This window comes from Mauremys reevesii, linkage group 11, assembly GCF_016161935.1.
Source record: "Mauremys reevesii isolate NIE-2019 linkage group 11, ASM1616193v1, whole genome shotgun sequence".
Taxonomy (NCBI): domain Eukaryota; kingdom Metazoa; phylum Chordata; order Testudines; family Geoemydidae; genus Mauremys; species Mauremys reevesii.
This window is the reverse complement of record NC_052633.1, coordinates 63,099,971-63,119,527: the sequence shown is the minus strand read 5'-3', so window position 1 is coordinate 63,119,527 and position 19,557 is coordinate 63,099,971. Positions and strand designations below refer to the sequence as shown.

The following is a 19,557-nucleotide window of genomic DNA, read 5'->3' as shown; positions in this document are numbered from 1 at the left end:
GGATGCTGGGGGCTAATGCACGCAAAGGGGGCTGAGGACAAATGCCCTGGCCTGGCAGGGAGGCTGCCCCGGCCCTTCCTACAATTAACCCCCTGCCTGCTGCCAGCGGGCACCCGCAGCCCCCGGCGCGCTGTGTTCCAAGCGGTCACATGACCCGCCTGTCACCCTTCCGCGCCCGCCCCCTTCAGCGGCGAATGGCGCGGCCCGAACGTGCTTGCGCGCACGGAGGGCGGGGGCGCAGGCGCGGGGACATAGCGGAGCCGGGCGCGCGGGGGCGGGACACCCCCGTGGCCGTTGGTGGGCGGGGGCAGCGCGGGTGACAGCGGCAGCCGCGCGGCGCAGGCTGGCAGGCTGGAGAGCGGCGGCGATGGGCGCCCCCAAGGGACACGGGTACCAGGCTCCGCAGGAGGTACGGCCCCCGCCTGCCCCTCCGGGGGCACCGAGCTGCCCCGTGCGCTGACTCCCTCCGTCCCTGCCCGGCTGGAGGGTCTGAGCCCGGCGTGGCCTGCCCGCCGCCTCCTGGGGCGGCTTCTGCCTCTCCCCTGTCCCGGGGGCTGCCAGGCCTGGCGGCTCCCCCGGCTGGAGGGTCTGAGCCCGGCGTGGCCTGCCCGGTGACGGGCCCTGGGCTTTGGCATCAGGCCCAGATCCTGGGGCGTTCGGGGTGCGGGGCTCGGCTCCCTGGGGGAAGGGGGCTGCCCGGGCCAGGGGGCTGCGGTTCTCGCCCTGGCTGCAGCCCTCTGCTCATCTGTGCAGTGTTGTGCGTGTGAGTGGCGGGTCCCTTCCCAGTGTGAACGCTCCCACATCAGCGTCAGATACCAGGAGACTCCCAGATTGTGAAGAGGTTGGACCCTCACGTTTCTACCGAACGCAAACAGCGGAGACGCTTTGGGCTGCCCGGATTGTTTTACTTTATTAATACTGCAAAGGCAGCAACTTCCCAGCCTTGCTTCCTTTTTCCTGCATTGACTTCGGGGTTAAAAGAGACAGGATGTTTCTAGCCAATTGAGCATAAGGCCTGGAGCCCGGAACTTGTGAATTTCATTCCTAGCTCTACAGCTGACTCTTCTTCAAGGGTTTGGAGTGTCATGGAAATTCTCCTTTCCCCACATTTCCTACCTGTAAAATGGGGGTAACAACACTTATTACACAGGAGTGTTGTGTGAATTAATTAGTTGATGTTTGCATAGTGCTTTGGCAATAATAATAATAATAATAAAAGCTTCATATAGGTGCTCAATATTAGTGCTGCTATTGCCCTACTCTGGGCTGTTGAAAATGGTTTGTTTGGTTTAAAGGAAACAGTTGAATCCCACAACAGTTTCTCATACTATCTTCATACAACGTTTGTGAAAACATTACATTTAAGATGTAGTATTGTATAAACCCTGCAGAGTTGACAGAAAACTGCAGAATCACAGGTATGTTACCTGTGCTGTGGCAGTTGGTGCCCAGATTGTTTGGATTTACTTGAAGAATAGATGGGACAGGGAGATCTAATGAAGAGAAGGAACTGACATGGATTCAATTTGAATGCAACAGCTGAATTGTTTATTTACAAGAGGGAGAAAACACCACATTTAGAGAAGAGATGCAGACTGATTGAAATAGAAGGGCAAGAGTGATTGGTCAATAATGCATAGGTTTTCTCAAACAGGACAAAACATTTCATGTTAAAGCCACCTAGAAACAAATACTTGCCTGATGTTTTTCCATGTGTGCAATTGTTGTAATTGCCATAAAGATGTTATCAGATTGCAAATGGGAAGGAAGTGTGTGAGAAAATCTCTATTAACATACATGTGGTCTATATTAAGGAAAAAATTGGGGAAATTAATTTTGAGTCCTAATGTTAGGTTGTTGGAGGAGTAGAGTGAATACAATATTTTAAAATTAAGGTTAACTTTATGTTTGTTAGGTTGAAACCAGAGAAGATGAAGAACAAAACATCAAATTGACTGAAATTTTGGAGTTGCTGGTGGCAGCTGGGTATTTCAGGGCAAGAATCAAAGGGTTATCACCCTTTGACAAGGTGAGATTATAATCCAGGATTATTAATTAGATATAGTTTACTGTATTTACTAAATATGGTTTTCAAATTCTGCTTAATAGTTCCAGGTAGTAAGGAGGAGGGGACATCAGCAGTAAATTAAATTATTTTTATTTTTTATATAGTGCCACTAATGTAGTGAAGATATCCGCAAAACTGTGTCCCTGTCTTGGGGAACTAAGGCACCCATTCTGCAGTTACTCATATGAGTGGTCCTATTGATTTCAGTGGGACTATTCACATGCATAAAGCTAAGCACATACATAACTATTTGCAGAATTAGGGCCTAAAATTCTGAAGTAGGTGTGTGGGGAATTTAGCTGGAACTAGTTTCATGGCTAAACAAACAAGGACCTAAATTTGTTGAATATGAAAACTTGTTTGCGTTGTGGCATGGTCATTGTAAAAGCTACTATTCATACTGAAAATGAGGAGTAATGGGGGCAAGTTGAAAGAAGGTTAAGGAAGTTATTAGGTGTGGAGTTTCATGAAAGAATGGAACAACTTACCTAGTGAAGCTGTTTTGGGACTGTTGCTGGAAATCTTTTGGGAGGGGTTAGGTAATTCTGTGGAAAGGCAGTTACAGGGACCTTCATCCTCAAATACAGGAAGTAAGTCATGCTGTACAGAGTATATGCTTAGAGAGGTTCCTTTGTTGGTTTAACATTTGACTTGATGATAAATCCCTGAACCTTGTTTTGAAAATGAATCCCTTGTAGCTATGGCAGAGCCTTTGAAAATGGGCTCTTTCATTTCTTTCAATAGTTTGCTTGTACGTAGAATAGTCGTGCTGTCCTATAAACTTTTTTGCTTGTTAAAACTGCAAACTATTATATTTATAGAGCCATAGGCAGTCACAGCACTTTACAAGCACAAATATAAGTATGCCTAAGGAAGACTATCTAAGGCCCTGATTCTGTAACTGGATCTGTGGAAATGAACACTTCAGTGGTACTTACACACATCCAGTTGTGGGACTGGCGCCTTGTATCCTGATCCTGCTGTGGCGTTATTTACATACATAAGTGTTTGTAGTGAAACTCTATAGGCTGTTATGGTATAGAATATTTTATAGGACTTTTTGTTAATTGTTTAACAAATATTGTTATAATAAAAATACCCCCCCTTCTACCGACTGTCTCACTAGATAGTCAAGTATGAGAAACAAACTAGACACTAATATACAAGGATTATTTCATAACTATGCTGAGTGTTTTATATTAGAGAGGCAGTGTGGTGTAGTGGAAAGGGTACTGGACTGAAAGTCAGGAAACCTGGATTCTATTTAGATTCTGCCACTGGCCTGCTGTGAGAGCTTGGGTAAGTCACTTCACCTCTCTGTGCCTGTTACCTCTTCTATTCTTTGTTGTGTATTTAGGTTTTGCAAATATGTACACATGGTTAACTTTGAGTGAGTAGACCCTTTGAAATCAATGAGACTGCTCTGGTGTTTTGAATTGAGCATGTTCATAAATATTTGAAGGTTTGGGGCCTAAGATAGAGATCTCTTAAGGTCAGGGGCTTTCCGTCACTGTTTGTATAGTGCCTAACATGTGGGGGGTTTGTGTGCTACTTCTAATGCAAATAATAACTGTGGAAAAACTTGGGTTAGGTAAATGAGAACGCACGTTCCAATCTTTGTTTATTGAGTTTGTATAGCTCATGATCTCTAAAACAGTCACTTCATCACTTTTTAAAAATCTTTATTCCATTCTTCATGGTTGACAGTGTACTTGGATTTTCATCTACTTGCATGTCAGAGAACTCAGTGTCTCAAGAAAACTAGGAAATCAAGTTTAAAAAAAATGAAACATCACAAATGGTGGTCCTCTATTTCTCTTCTCTTCACTATATTTTGATGAGATATTAGATGGCATTTGAATCGTGCTGTATTGGAGATGGGGGAGGAGACTAAAAACATGAAGCCATATTGGTTGGATTTAAATCATATTTGTTTCAAAATTTCCTTTTGAACCATATTTTTGTTCATTTTTTAGGTAGTTGGTGGCATGACCTGGTGCATCACTACTTGCAGCTTTGACATTGATGTTGATCTGTTGTTTCAGGAAAACTCTACAATTGGTCAGAAAATGTAAGTTGATGAAGTGGGAACAATGGTTTGGCTTTTCATATTGTAAAAAATTTGATACAAATCACCATCATGTTTATACACGTGAAACCTGTACAGGGGATCAGTGTTACTGAGAAATTTCCTGTTTTGTCCTGGAGCAGCGAACCGCGGCAAGTGGGAGCCACGATTGGCTGAACCCGCAGACATGGCAAATAAACAAACTGACCCTGCCTGCCAGGGGCTTTCCCTGAACAGGTGGCGGACCGGCTTTGAGAACCACTGTTGTAGACCACAATTAAAATTTGCAGGAAGTAACTAAGGATGGACAGTGCCAGGCAAGTTGCATTAAAAGCCCATTTTTCCACTTCAGTTAAGTGGAATATAGTTTCAGCTACTATATCTGCATCTGTGTTTCCCCTCTTGATTTTCAGTGATGTTTACAATCATGTTATTTTTTTAAAAAGTTATTTTTCTCCCCTGTTGCTTTGAGAGACATCCACATCACCAGGGGAAATGAGCTATACACAAAGTACTCTTAAATGCACAAAGAAACACAAAATAGAGATGAATGTATTTTTATCTCTTATAAAAATCTTAGGTGTTAGTTTTAATGGTAGCAGGACAAAAAAAATCAGTTGTGTCCTTAAAAAGAGAGTCACCCTTCATACTGTTACTTTAATGAAAACATTTTAGTTGATTTTTTTTAAATTTAATACAGAGAAGTTTGAATTTAAACATTCCCATGGATTATTTGGAACTCAAAAAAATAAAGGACAGTGCTAGTCAACAAGTATCAAAGTGAAACTTTATAGTCTGTTTTAATTGTTCTAGCTGAAGAAAATGCCAAAACAGTGAGAAAATAGCAGAAATAGCAGAAATTGTTAGAATACTATTTGGATGTTTAATAATCTAAGTGTTAGTAGTATAAATAAGGATATTTGTTTTTAAAAATATATATATATATATTTTAAACTGTTAGTGTCTCTCAGTGTTTCCATGCAGCTCTCAGGGTGGTGATAATAGGGATTAATTAGCAAGTATTCTGTTGATATTGTCAGTGCACATTTTGCCAGCTCTTATTAGACAATGTTCTAATAATAATCTTAAGTCAGCTATTATAAATGTAATCAAAATAAGTATGGAAGCATAAATTAACATCACAGTTATGTTTGTTACATGATTTCTTGACCCTCTGGGACAAAAATATTTTAAACGGATTGCATGTACTCTTGGTTGTACAAAGAAAGAAGACTATTGCATCTCATTAACACATTGACATAGTGGAAATTACATCACAGGCTGAGCCATCTAGAAGAGGAATTACAAAATTCGCATACAGCTGTTTCTCTTATAATGAACATTGGCTCTTCAGGCACTATCCTTAGTTTCTGGATCTTTTCTCTTTTCCGTCCCACTTTCTCCCATCCTTCTGGGCAATTTTCCTTCAAAATATCAGCAGCTCTTTAGGATGATAGTCTCTGCCACTGATGTCAGTATCTGGACACTTTTTTTTTTCCTTTGGGAAAATATATCACATCAGTGACTCTTAAGTTGTCTATAAAGATTGACTTCCTGAGTATGAGCACCAATTGGTTGTATATCAGCTTAATTCTTTGTGGTCAGGAAAGAATGCTTTACTCTGAAATCGGTGACAAAACTCCTGTTAATTCAGTGGTGCAAGATTGAACCCCAGTAGAGTTATCCCCCTGTTAAGCTACCTTTCACTTTAATAGCACTTTTATGAGCTGCAGAAGAACATTTTTTCTCAGCAAACTGGATTATATATACTCCAGCTGATTGGACTTTGTACATGTAAGCAGCATTCTTGGTAGATATTTCACTTTTACAATATTCTAGCTATTTCATGGTTTTTGTAGGAGAGGGTGCTTAATTAGTAACAACAGCAGAGATCCACTCAGTTTTAAGTTTCAGATTTTTCATTCTGAAATTGAACTTTCTTTGATTAAAATATATAATGTTTTAAAGTTAGTCTCTCTATCTTTGAGCAGTTAATTGTATGTGCATGGTAACAGAAACATATGTATAAAATAGATATCCCTCATGATCATGCATGCTCTGCATCTGATCAGCCTAAGATATTTTAAATTTGATGTTAAGTAATGGAAATTAAGAAACAAGCAGTAGGCTTATTAAATTTAAAAAAATATGACTTCAGAACTGTGCTCATAAAACAAGAGTTTTTTTTTTCCAGATTGTGTTATCCAGTTTCAGCCAATAGAGGGCACTTTCAAACTACTACATAGTTTGGAAATTAATATCCTAGGACCGACATGGCTACAACAACATTGCATAGTTTGGAAAGGTCATTCTTCAAAATTTAAACAATTTTATTGTATACACTTTGATATTTTTCTTTTAAAATAGTGCCTTAACAGAGAAAATTGTGTCTGTCTTACCAAAAATGAAGTGCCCCCATCGTTTGGAGCCGCATCAGATCCAGGGATTGGATTTCATTCACATATTCCCTGTTGTACAGGTAATAGCTTTGTTGTGCATCACACTTTTTAAACAAAGCAAAAGCCTTAAAACTTATAGAGGACTTTTAATACCTGTGTGACTTCTGAACTTTATATCTTCTGCAAGTTTGTTCTGCGTTGGAATGAAATATCAGGTTAAACTTTTTTTAAAGGTAAATATTTTGAAACAGCAGGATGTCTTTATATAAAATGGAATTCTGAAGCACACTCTGACCCACATAAAGAACAAAACTGTCTGGATTACCTACAACATTGGCCTGGATTCTGCATGCAGTAGTGTCTGCCAGTTGAAAGAAATCTTGTTTTAGGATCTGCTAGTGTGGTGGTTTTTTAGCCCATGTAGGGTCCTGGTGCAGTAAGATATTCCTTGCAAAGTGTAATAAATATATGGCATAAGTTACAAGTAAAGTGGCTGAAAACACAGGGTATAAAAGAGATTAAAAGATGCTCATTTTTTTTTAAAGTGATGGGGATCAGAGGAGTATAAAGAGAAAGAAGAAAGGAAAGAATTAAAAATGGGGGGTGGAAAGAGTCAGCCTGCTTCTGCTCAGAAATTCTTTAAAGATGAACAGCAAGGGAAAAAGCTAAAACATTCCAGTCACTAGCTTGATGCTTTCTGGTTAAACTGTCCCACATCGTTTTCTTAGGTTTTATTTTGTATTTTGCTTTTTGGACTGAGTTTGAGTGAAATCTAAATAATTGACTGATTTTTTTTTTTTAATCCAATCGAGGCAAAATTCCAATGAACATTCCTAGTAATTGACTTCCTTGGCTCTTTCGAAATCAACTTTGACAATTGGTTTTTCATCTTGGGTGGGAGAGGCAATGGGATTTTGATGTCGAACTCAACATTTTTCAGTAATTGTCACTGATTTGGAAAATCCATGAAAATAAATGTACAGTGAGAATTAAAGTTCTTAGTGAAATAGTAGACATGAATATATGGGACAAACCATATGTGAATATATCTAGTTCTGAAATGCATTGTTACACAAATAATGTAGCTCAATGTGCTAGGTGACTCAAAAAACCTAGAAAGAGACAGTTCTTGCCTAAAGGAACTTACAAACTAAGGCTCTGGGTCTGCATTGTGATTTACTCTGGGGAACTACTGCACCTACACAGAGACCTGTTAAAGTCAGTGACCCATGTGGTTCACAATATAGGATCAGGGCACTCACTCTCTCCCTACTGCTTCAGTCATGCTTGTCTGTAGGGAGTGCACGTGACTCCTATTAGCAAATATTTCCAACAGCCAGAAATGGGACACTGGATGGGAAAGGCTCTGTGTTACTACAGAGAATTCTTTCCCAGGTGGGTCTTGCCCACCTATCAGAGTCTATCTGATCACCATAATTGGAGTTGGGAAGGAATTTTTTCCCAGATCAGATTTGCAGAGGGTGGGGGGTGTTCTACCTTCCTCTGTAGTGTGGGGCACAGGTCACTTGCTGGTTTGAGCTAGAGTAAATGGAGAAATGTCTGTAGCTTGAAGTCTTTAAATCAGTATTTGAGGACTTCAGTGACTCCGACAGAGGTTATGGGCCTATTACAGGCGTGGGTGACTGAGGTTCTGTGGCCTGCGATGTTCAGGAGGTCAGACTAGATGATCATGATGGTCCCTTCTAGCCTTAAAGTCTGAGTCTATGGGGTGTGGGAAGGCCTGGGTTACAGACACAGTATGTATGTTACGTAGTTTATGACCTCTTTTGTTGGCTCTGTTGGTACGTACAAAAATAGGGAAGACGAAGATAATAAAATAGCTAATGTTATAGAGCTATTTATGGAGTAAATCACTGAGGTGTCACACATCCATAAAAACTTTGAGTTTTGAAATATTTGATTTTTTTTTGCATACAAAATACTTAGAAATAAATTGTTGCATAATAGTATCAATGTTCTCTTTAGTGGCTGGTGAAACGTGCAATAGAAACTAGAGAAGAAATGGGAGACTATATCCGCTCGTACTCCATATCCCAGTTTCAGAAAACTCGTAGTCTACCAGAGGTAAGACCTAGCTAAATCTTTGTTTTCTCTCAAAATATGTTTATACATAGATGGGGCTGTCTCATCAGTTGCTGTAAATCTGTGTAACTGCATTGAAGTTGATAATACTATGCTGATTTACCTTAGCTGAGGATCTGGCCATGATTTTAGTCTATAACTGGATGGGTCTAACTATGAGGATTACTGTTAGAAAAGCAAGTAAACACCAGAATCCAAATTGAAGGTCCATCTGTGTATATCAGGGGAGATGAATTCTTGCTGACTCCAAATAGTTCATAAGTATGATATTATAAACCTTTGCTTAGAGCCACTGTTTCAGCCCAGAAAGTGACAATAGCAAATTGTTACAGTTGCAACAGCTCTGGGCAAAATATGTCTGATAATGCTAGTCATATTAGCCTGGAGGTTGAGATATGTAATATGTCCTTTTCTGAACAAATCCATTGGGATTAGTTCTCTGTAGGTACATTAGTTATCTTCACAATGGCTTATAGAAATGAAATACTAAGGAGTTTACAGTTGCGTAGCAGACTACTTTTGCTTAAACTGTGTGGAGTAGAATTCTACTGTGATGGGCTGATTTGCTGTGCAATCCCTTTTTATTTCCTTGAGGTTGTGAAACAACATCTCTGAATATGTAACTGAAAACTTTATACCCTCTTGCCCATCTTTCCCCACTCTTCAGCTGAACTTGTTATGAAATTGTGGTATTCAATTTCATTGTCTTTAAGGAAGTATGAGTTTACAAACATCTAGGTACATCTTTCACTTGCTCATTTTAATTGGTTGTCTGAGGTTACTGTTGTGTTTCCATAGACCATTTGTGCTAGGAATATTATGGATATCTAGAGTTAGACCTCCTTTTCCATTTTGGGGAGGTGCAGTTGCTATTTCAGGTTTGGTTTGGTTAACCAGTGAGATTGCTGATGCAGACTGGTGTATGTCTGAAATTTTCAAATGCCACTAAGGGAGTTAGGTGCACAAATCCCCTTGATGTTCATTCAGAGTTGGACTCCTAAACCCCATAGGATCCTTTGATAATGTTGGATGAGTGGTAACAAAAGAGAGATTAAAAAACTCAAATGTCTAAACTATAATAATAGATCCACTTCCTAAAACAGCTGTATTTTGAATACAGAATTGTGAGAGGAAGGATAGGCTGCAACTGGGGATAACTGGTTTCAATTCCCCGCTCTGTTACAGATACAGACTTCCTATGTGACACTAGGCAAGTCATTGAGCCTCTCTCTGCTTCAGTATCCTCATTAAAATGGAAATAATGCTTCCCAAACTGAAATCTAAGTGACCATTACAGTAACTCCTCACTTAATGTCCTCCCGCTTAACATTGTTTCAAAGTTACGTCGCTGCTCAATTAGGGAGCATGCTCGTTTAAAGTTGTGCAATGCTCCCTTATAACATCGTTTGGCTGCCTGCTCTGTCCACTGCTTGTAAGATTCTGTAGAAGAGTAGTGACTTTACAAGGGAACATTGCACAAGTTCCTCTTCTCCACCTCCTCCCCCTCCCTCACAGTGCTTCCGCCACTGCCAAACAGCTGTTTGCCGGCGCTTAGGACTTTGGTGGGGGGAAAGGAGCGTGGATGCAGCTGCTCCGGAGAGGAGGTGGAGTGGGGGTGGGAAGAGGTGGGCCTAGAGTGGAGCGGGGACAGGAAGAGACGGGCCTGGAGCATTCCCTGGCAAAGTCGGTGCTTGTTCTTTTCCGGGGAAGCTGCTGCTGTGAAGGTGCTTCCTAGCGTTCTTGCCTGCAGCAGGCTGTGCCTGTGTGGGGTAAGCCGGGGCACTTCCAAACCACAGTACAGTGCAGTACTGTACAGTATATAATGCCTTTTGTCTGCCCCACCAAAATTTCCTTGAAACATAATCCCCCGCATTTACATTAAATCTTATGGGAAAATTGTATTAATTTAACGTAGTTTCCCTTAAAGTTGCATTTTTCAGGAACGTTACTATGACGTTAAGTGAGGAGTTACTGTACACTGAAACACTTATTTTCCTCTGCAATACGTCCATGTTAATTTGTCTTGCGATTTCACCAAGGATCCCCAGTCTTGGGTAGGACACTATTGTACCAGTGCTGTACAAACTGAGAACAAACAGACTGTTGATGCAATTGTAGAGTTAAGTGTACTTTACTGAATAATTGAACAGCTCATTTAGGAACCAGTTGACAAGTCTGCTTGCTAAGTGCATTAGTAGTGTTGAGGCTTACGCTTAATTTTTTTGGTTTTTAATTGTGTCAATTAATTGTCTTGCAGGATGATGAGTTTATGCAAAGGAAAGAGAAGGCTATCAAAACAGTTGCCGGTATCTTTGTAAGTACAATATATTAAGCTTTTATGATCAAGCTTCAGAACCTAAATGTTTAAAGACCTTTTTGTGAGTAATGAAATGTGATATTTAATTCTAATTAATGCAACTGCTACTGGGTTTTCTCATGAGGAGGTCCCAATTAGGTGCTGCATGTCAGATCCCTTTCTCAGAAAGGGTCATAGATGCTAACATTTCCCATTACAAACCTTTAGGTGTATAATGCACCGCCGGCATAAAACACGTCAGTTGCCACTGCAGGGAGTGTCTTTCCATGCCATCAAACAAAAGTCACAAGATGGCACATACATCATTAAAACTCTAGGAGACTAAAACATTCATTTGAAACTGTCAGAAACAGGAATAATTTACTCTTAAAATGGAAACAAGCCCTGGAAATTAAATGTATTTAAATCTCAAAACTTGTTTTCATTGTAACTACTTGCTATAACTAACAACCAAAATATGAGCACTCCTTGCAAGTTATGCCTACTTGGCAATGTTTTTTCCTCAAGGCATTCAAACTCTGGAGAGTTGATAGTCTTTTATTTTTCTCCTTCTTTAAAGATATAGCTTCTAACTCTTCAAATGTCAAAACTGAAAAAGAAGCTGCTGCTATCAGAAAGCATGTTATTGCAAATAATGTTATGAATCAGATAATGCCACCAAGGATTAGTATATCGTGTACTTTAATTGTCATTCTGTCTTACCTGAATTAAAATGTCTAGATAGCAGGTAGGCATCTCTGTGCCCTTGTTTGCTGAACAATTTGTATCTCTAATCCAACTACCCATTTACTTTCAATGTCAGCAATTTGCTTCCCTTGTCCTTGATGCTCTCTGTACATTCAAAGGCTAAACTTTTGAAAAGTGACTAGTGATTTTGGTGGCCTCAATTTTGGGGTATTCAAATAAACCCTGCAGAGAGGCCTGATTTTCAGAAAATGGTAAGTACCTGCCCTCTGGGGGTGGAAAATATTCCCCATTAATGTGGGTGGAGCTGAGTAACCCAGAAATGTATGCTCCCCAAAATGACAGTCAGCCTTGAAATTCTTGTCTGTAGATTTTAAGGCCACTGTGATCACCTAGTTGACTGCCTAAATAAAACACACCAAAGAACTTCACACCATAATTCCTGCTGCGTTGATGGGAATTATTCTTCCATGTTACATAAGTCAACATTTTTGAGGAAAATAAGACTGAGGTTAAACTAGAGCATATATTTTAGGGAGCGATCCAATCTAGATTAAGAGTCTCAAAATGGCGGTCAACGTATCACTTCCCTTGACAGTCTGTTCCATGGTTAATTACCCTCCCTGTTAAAAATGTTAGTTCAATTCTGCCGTAATTGACCCCTCATCTTTCTTTCAACTACTGTCTGTTGTTATGACCCTTTGAGTAACTCCACTCCAATAGTCCATATTTCATGTGAAGCTGGAAATTAATTTATCTTCCCATTCTAGGTTTGCCCTTTTCCATTTGCATACTCTGATAACATTGCTTCTGTTGCATAAGGAATGCAATCTTCTTGTTTATCAGCCACATCATATAAATTAAAGAGGCGCTGTCATGCTGAGAGGCAAACTCCTAATGTGTAACACATCACATCCCCCTCTAAATCCACTGAACTTTCACCTGTCTTTCAAAGTTGTTCGAAGTTAAAGATATATTTATCATTAGAAGATTTTGACCAATCTCAGCCATAGTTTGCTCTTGTTTCTTCAATGAAATCATAATGCTGGATGTATGATTTTGGTCACCAGTACAAAGAAGTGGTGGTCTTAAAAAAACGGGATTGATGTTGATGAAGCAGCTGCGTTTTAGTGGCTACATTGTCTGCTGTTCAGTCTCCTCAGAGAAGCTTCCTGCTTTTGTGTATGCCCATCGGGGAGGGATAGATCAGTGGTTTGAGCATTGGCCTGCTAAACCCAGGGTTGTGAGTTCAATCCTTGAGGGGGCCATTTGGGGAACTGGGGTAAAAATCTGGGGATTGATCCTGCTTTGAGCAGGGGGTTGGACTAGATGACCTCCTGAGGTCTCTTCCACCCTAATATTCTATGGTTCTATGATCAGCAACAGAGGAACAGCTTCACGGGCATAGTCCATGCCATGAATGCCTATGTTTAGGTGAAATAACAGCCAGACATCATCCCTTTATACTTTTCTCCCTTCTGGTCATCCTAATTTATCATAAAAGATCAACAGAACACCCCTCATGAGGTTGATCCACAGAACAGGGTTCCCACTCACACTATCTTGATTTCATTGCCATACATCTACATAGTACATCAAGTTCAGGATCCTTCATCCCAATAGATTTCATTCCTTTCCCCCTCCCCATTCAGACTGAAGACTAGATTCTTGCCTGAACTGAAATCCCAGCAACTAGGATTCCAGAATGTGAGCCTTTTTGCCCCAGAAACTTGGAATGTCCTCAGTGGTCATAGACCTTGATGTGATGGCAGCAACCTAGTGGTGGTGATGCACACTTTGTCCCACTTGTCTGAGCTCCTTAACTTTCACTCTGCACTGCACGGAGTCCCTGCTGTGCCCAGTCATAGTCATAGCCTTCAAATCTTTTTTTTTTTTTTTTTTTTTTTTTTTTTTGGAACTTTTAGCAGTGAATCCTCTCCCCCCCCCTCAGATATCAGATCCCCGTACCTCCCGAGCGTCCATGCTGGGGGCTCTTTTCTTTTCTCACTGCATTGCATTGTGTGCTGATGCTGTGTGCGTGGCGTGGTCACCTGTGATGATGATGCGCTGTCGAGAAGCAGGAAAAGAAGTTTCAAAGTTTCGGGGCTTTTCCCTTCTACCTGGCATCCGATCCAGCAGTGCATGCAGTGTCGAAAGCGGTCAGTGGTGCACTGTGATAGCTCCCGAGGCCAATACCGTTGATTGCACACACTACACCACTATTATGATAATAATAATAATAGCGCTACTCTCTCCTCGGGCAGGCAGGAGAACTAATTTTAAAGAGAAAAAAAAAATAAAAGGTGTGCCTCCTAGTGGGTGTGTGTGGTTGTAGTGTATTTTTTTTTCGCTAAAAACGCCTAAACTAGTGTAAAAAAGTGTAGACCAGGCCTCAGTCTGCAGAGTTCACAGGCAGGATGGAACTTGACCATGCATCTCTGTTTTTTGTAGATTTCAGGGAATGCTGATTTGTGGAAAGAGGCAAATCCAAGTCATTCCCTCCACCTTTCTCCAGAAGCTGGGTATTCCTAATATGTAGGCTTGGAAGGAATAGATTTTTATTGGCAAATGTCAATAAACGTTGACTTCACCCAATACACACAAACAGTCGAAAAAAATATTTCCATCAATGATATTAGAAAGAAATAGACAAAGTAAGAAAAATGCTACTTTAGAACTTAATAGTTTGATTTAAGGATAGTTTTATGTGGTTTTTGACGTGATGCTAAAACACAACTGTCAACAGTTGTAAAGCTTTAACTTTTGACTCTCAACATGTACTGTCATTCCATAATTATTGTTTGACCTCACATCATATCCTGCAACTCTGAAAATTTAAATCAATAAAAATCTTAAAGCATAAAAATAAACGTCAATATCCATCAAAATTATTAAAAAAACAAAAATCAAATTCTGCCAAGCCTTATTAATGTAGATAAAATTCAATTGTTAGACCTTGTATTGGTTCTCCACTTTCTCACACTAACTTGAATAAGAACAGGAGAAGGAAGGGGTCTTAGAGTCAACCATGTTTTATAATTGTTTCAGCAATTATAAAAAAAAATATAGTTGGACAAATTTTTTTTAATATAAATGGCCTGTATTACCCTCCCCCCCATTTTTGTTCCAGGATGAATCTTCCTGCAGATATCATGGACACATGTTAAGGAAGCTTATGATCTTGTTCATTGCTTTAGAAAAGACCCAAATGAAGCGCTGAAGCAGCTCAACTTGAGCATCTTCTCAAAAGGAAGACATGGCTTGCCTTGTTGGTTTTTTTTTTTTTCCACTCCTGCTCCCAGCCCCCACCAATACCGTTTACCCAGTATAAATACATCAGACCACCTCTGGTACCTGTCCTGCACCTGTTGACTGCCCATCAGCGTTTTCTGACTTTCTTAGCTTTCCCAAGGTTTATGCCACCCAACTGGTGGTCAGATTGCACACGGAAAGTTTAATTCTCTTACTGGGAATGTTGAAATCACAGTCTTAGCTCAAACATGGGTGGATTTGCATTTCAAACTATCCTCTAAGGAAAAAACCTGCATGTTTCCACAGGCTTTACCTTGGATGTTCCTTTGAAATCCCAGAGGTTAGTTAGGTTTCCTGTTCTGGGACACTGATGGATTGAAGTCCCCAGTTTTGATCTGGTTGGACAGGAGGCAGGACATGCAGCACTAACTCTGGGAAAGTGCTGGACGTTCTGGGATTTGAGGTCACCCAGGGCTAAATATGCAGTGAGTAAAATATATTTATTTGTTCGTGGTGACAAAGGAGTGGATGCTTGTTTTTATAATGTAGAATCTGCGAGCTCTTCTCCACTAGATTATAGATAACTGCAGCGCTTTAATTTTTAGAGTTAAATGATATGAGTTAGGACAGGCCCATGGTATTCTTGAGTAGGGAGAACAGCCACCACATCTGCTGAATACTAGTGGTATAGGGTTCCACGCCAGCTCAGAATAAGGCATTAAAAGAGAATAGTAGGGATTGCCTACCTCTGGATTGGAGGTGGATTAATTTTGTACCAGCTTCAGTCTCACACACAGGAGAGAGACATAAAGGTTGCTCTCTGTGTATCATCTTTAATGTTGATTCCACCATTACATTTTCTTGCATACTGTCTTTTCTAGTCTTCCACGGTAGGAAGCAGTTTGTGCATTTGTGCAAAACCCCCTCCTTCTCAAAACTAACACTAATCTGAAATACACAGGCCCCTTCCTTTTCAAAGCGAGCAGGAAATTGTGATATAGAAATCAATTTGGCGCTGATATTGGATTGCATAGTACAACATGCATGTTCACCATGCAGTATGGATTCTTACTAGTAGAACATAAGATAATACTGGTTTATAGGAGTTGTGGGTCCATAATGCTGAATACCTAGCAGAAATCCTTCTGAGGAAAGAAACCACCAGTTTACTTTGGCATCAGAATTTATAGTGCTGTATCTCTGCATAGGGAGAACTTCAAACAAAAAAGCCTTGGTGACATTTAACAAAACCTCAGATCACCAGGTAAGAGCCATGAAGAATTTATTCTGTGCATTTGACTCTCAGCTCCATATTTATCTTTAAATTTGCATAATTTTTAATCAGAGTAGACCAAGCTGAGCTGCAACTAGAAGAAAAAATAGGCTTCAGATTGTTCTAAAGTAAACACTTTTTTACGTTTAATCTTAAAATAATGCAGCATATATCAGTCATCTCATAATTATTTGAAATATTATTTCAATTCCATGTATAACATGAGCTAGAAAATTTACCTGCTTCTGAGGCTTTGATTTACATAGTAGCTGATCTGAAGCCCTGGGGCTCATTTTATATCTTAGCTTTCTGTTGCTCTTATCATTGTGTAGTATTCAAGTGCATTGCAGAAATTTTATTAGGACTAGGTATACAGTGCTATTTTCCGCTAGTATTTCCCGGCATGCCTTTTTCCTCTGCTTCTTGCCACCTGCGACAGTGATACTGAAAGGCCCCTTTATCTTTACAGGTCTCTATTTGTTCTTTTTTCTGTTGTTGAACTGACCACGTCTGACATAGATGGTTCAAAGAGCTCTCCTCTTTTTCACTTGCTCTGTGTAGGACTCTCCCAACACATTATTGGACTTAGACAAGGATTTTCAAAAACTTTGAGAGTCAAGGCAGTTATGGTCCTATTAAAGTAATTGTTGCTTTTGGACACCTAAAGAACCACAGAATGTAGAAATGCCTTCTTCCAAATTTTGAAGCCCCATAATCTCTGAGACTAAGTAGGCTGATCAATGCTTTAGTCACTCTCAGACTCGACTCCTGCAATACGCTTACCTGGGGCTGACTGTATGGGCCACATGGAGCTACAATGAGCTACTCTGCCCCTTAAATGGAATGAACTTAAATGGAGAGAGTATATCATACTGGTACTTCAGTCTGCACTGACTGCCTCTACAGTTCCAGACCCAGCCTGAGATGCTGATCTTGATTCCCAAATCCCTTTGCTTGGACCCATCTCAGTGACCGTCTCTCCTTCTACTGCCCTCCATGGCAGCTGTGATTAACAAGCCCACTGCATCTGCCCTCCCCCGCCCCCCCCCTTTTCTCCAGGGTGAAATTTCTGGGTATCATGGGCAGAGAGCTCTCAGTGGAAAGTCCTAGAGTGTAGAACTCCTTACCACCAGAGATCAGGAAGACCCCAAGTCTTTGTGAGCTTGGAAAGTATCGGCAGAGATGTGTTTGTGGTTGGGGGTGGGTGATATTGGAAGAGGGGAGGCTTTGAAGAGCTCAGGGGCCCTTCGCAGTAGAACTTGTAGTTATTTTGTATGTGTAGATGCTATGACTATAGTGTGTGTGTATTTCTAACTCACAGATATGTGAAGAGAACTGTCAGATGAAAAAGGGTTTCATGCTGGTGTGAGTGTAGTGAAAGAAAGGTTTCATGGGCCATGGTTGCTTTTTGTACTGATGTTGTGTGATGTGCTGAGGTTGCTATGGTAAATTCTTGAGAATTAAATAGGAGAATGTTGGGTGTTTTTTTTTTTTTTAAGCATTCTTACCAGTATGGAAGGTAGCTCTAGACTATGCACAATGGCTGTTCTTTGAACCTCCGTATCTGCTTTGTTTAAACCAGGGGATAAAGTTTTTAAAACATATAGTACTATTATGATCCTGTCTACACATTTGTTCCTTCCTTCTCTCCCCTATGTAAAATACTGTTACTTTGAGATTAGACCCTGACTGTTTTTATTATGTATATTTTTCCTGTGAGGTATAGCTATAAAGTGGATTTCTGAGCTATAACCTCTCATCTTGAGATCTAAATACTGACATTTCAGCACTTTTTGGCACTAAAACAAGGACATCTGGCTGCATTAACTAATACCCAAGTAATTTTTGCAATCTCTTAACATTAAAGCAGGAGACATAGTGGTTAGGTGGGTGGCAGAGGAATTGGAATACAGTTACATTGGGAGATGGCTAATTTACATTTTTACTTCGGCTCTCTTTTTATATATATATGTGTGTGTGTGTAAGCCTGTTAAAAATCTTAAAGGACAATATTATACTTCTGCTGCATTTGGACAACTGTCATGAATTTTAAATGGCTTCTATAGCACTTGCATTGATACCCAGTAACTTTTTAATTAAAAAAAAAAGTGTTTCCTGCTGTAAAGCTGCCAAAACTCATCAAAACACTTAAAAACGAGAGGGGAAAAGAGGAGGCTCTGATGTATTTTCATGATACTTAGTGAGCAAAGCTAGAAAGCAGATTCTGGGAACACCAATGTTCTTTGTCAGTGTATCTGTAAAAGGGTAAAAACTGTTTTGACAGTGTGTCTAGAGAAAAGTGTAGAGCAGCTCGGATGCCCCTGTTCTATACTGATAGATGATTTTTGTTTGTTCTTTTGTTTAATAGGTCTGGAGTTTTGTTCTCTTAATCAGAGTGGATTTGATTTAAATCATGATTAAAATCACTAGTCAGGAAGACTCTATTTCAGGGGTTGGCAACCTATGCCATGTGTGCTAAAGACGGCATGCGAGCCTTTTTTTTTTTTAAATGGCATGCTGCTGCCTGCAGGAGTCCGGCAGGCAGCAGCATGCCATTAAAAATCCTGCCCGGTTCGGCCCGCTCTTCTCTGCCCTCAGCTCCCCCGCCTGCGGGGGCAAGGGGCAGAGGGCAGAAGCTAGGTCCTGCTGGTTCCCCTGCCTCTTCCTGTAGTATGCTGGGTTCCTGCTGCTCCTACGCCTCTCCATCCCTCCCTGCCTGCCTGCCGATCAGCCGATGGCCCTTGTGAGGAAGGGGGTCGGGAAGGAGCAGAGTCAGCGTGCTCGCTGCTCCCGGCAGAGGCAGAGAAGAAGCAGGGGCAGGGCCTTGGAGAAGTGGGGGTGTGGAATAGGGGCATATCCCTTCCAGCCCCCTGCCCTGACCCCACCCCCCCACACACCCAGCCCTCTGCCCAGATCCCCGCAGCCCCGCGAGCCCTGTACCCCCCTCATACACACCTAGCCCTCTGCTTGACTACTTCACTCCCCCCACCCCACGACCCCAGCCCTGACTCTGGCACTCCACACATTCCCACCCCCTCCCCTGACACCTGCGCCCCCACATCCCCAATCCCACCCTGAGCACCAAACAGGAGCTCCTGCACCCTCCCCCACGTTCCCACCTGCACCCCTTGCACCAAATGGGAGCTGCCCAGGAAAGTGCCCCACACCGAAACCTCCTGCCCCAACCCTCAGCTCCCTCCCTCATTCTGGCTCCTGGCCAGACCCTTCACCCTCAGCCCTGTGCTCAGTGCAGAGAGAGGAAGAGAATGGGACAGAACCAGGGAGAAGGTAGGTACCCACTGTATGTGGGCAGGGCCGGGACCCCAGACCGGCAGGGGGCTGAGCGGGTCCGGCAGCCGGGATCCTGGCTGGCAGGAGCTGGCGGATGGAACA

The 19,557-nt window shown here is 41.4% G+C and overlaps 1 protein-coding gene across 1 annotated transcript in view; it reads left to right on the top strand.

Annotated features, from left to right (window-relative positions):
- Nucleotides 1-314: 314 nt before the first annotated feature.
- Nucleotides 315-19,557, top strand: part of CCDC93 (coiled-coil domain containing 93) — a 93,375-nt gene continuing 74,132 nt past the window's right edge. The window contains exons 1-6 of the mRNA XM_039494538.1: nucleotides 315-409; nucleotides 1,916-2,029; nucleotides 4,045-4,139; nucleotides 6,504-6,615; nucleotides 8,522-8,620; nucleotides 10,896-10,952. Coding sequence (XP_039350472.1) covers nucleotides 368-409; nucleotides 1,916-2,029; nucleotides 4,045-4,139; nucleotides 6,504-6,615; nucleotides 8,522-8,620; nucleotides 10,896-10,952 — 519 coding nt within the window. The 5' untranslated portion in view covers nucleotides 315-367. The remainder of the gene's footprint in view (nucleotides 410-1,915; nucleotides 2,030-4,044; nucleotides 4,140-6,503; nucleotides 6,616-8,521; nucleotides 8,621-10,895; nucleotides 10,953-19,557) is intronic.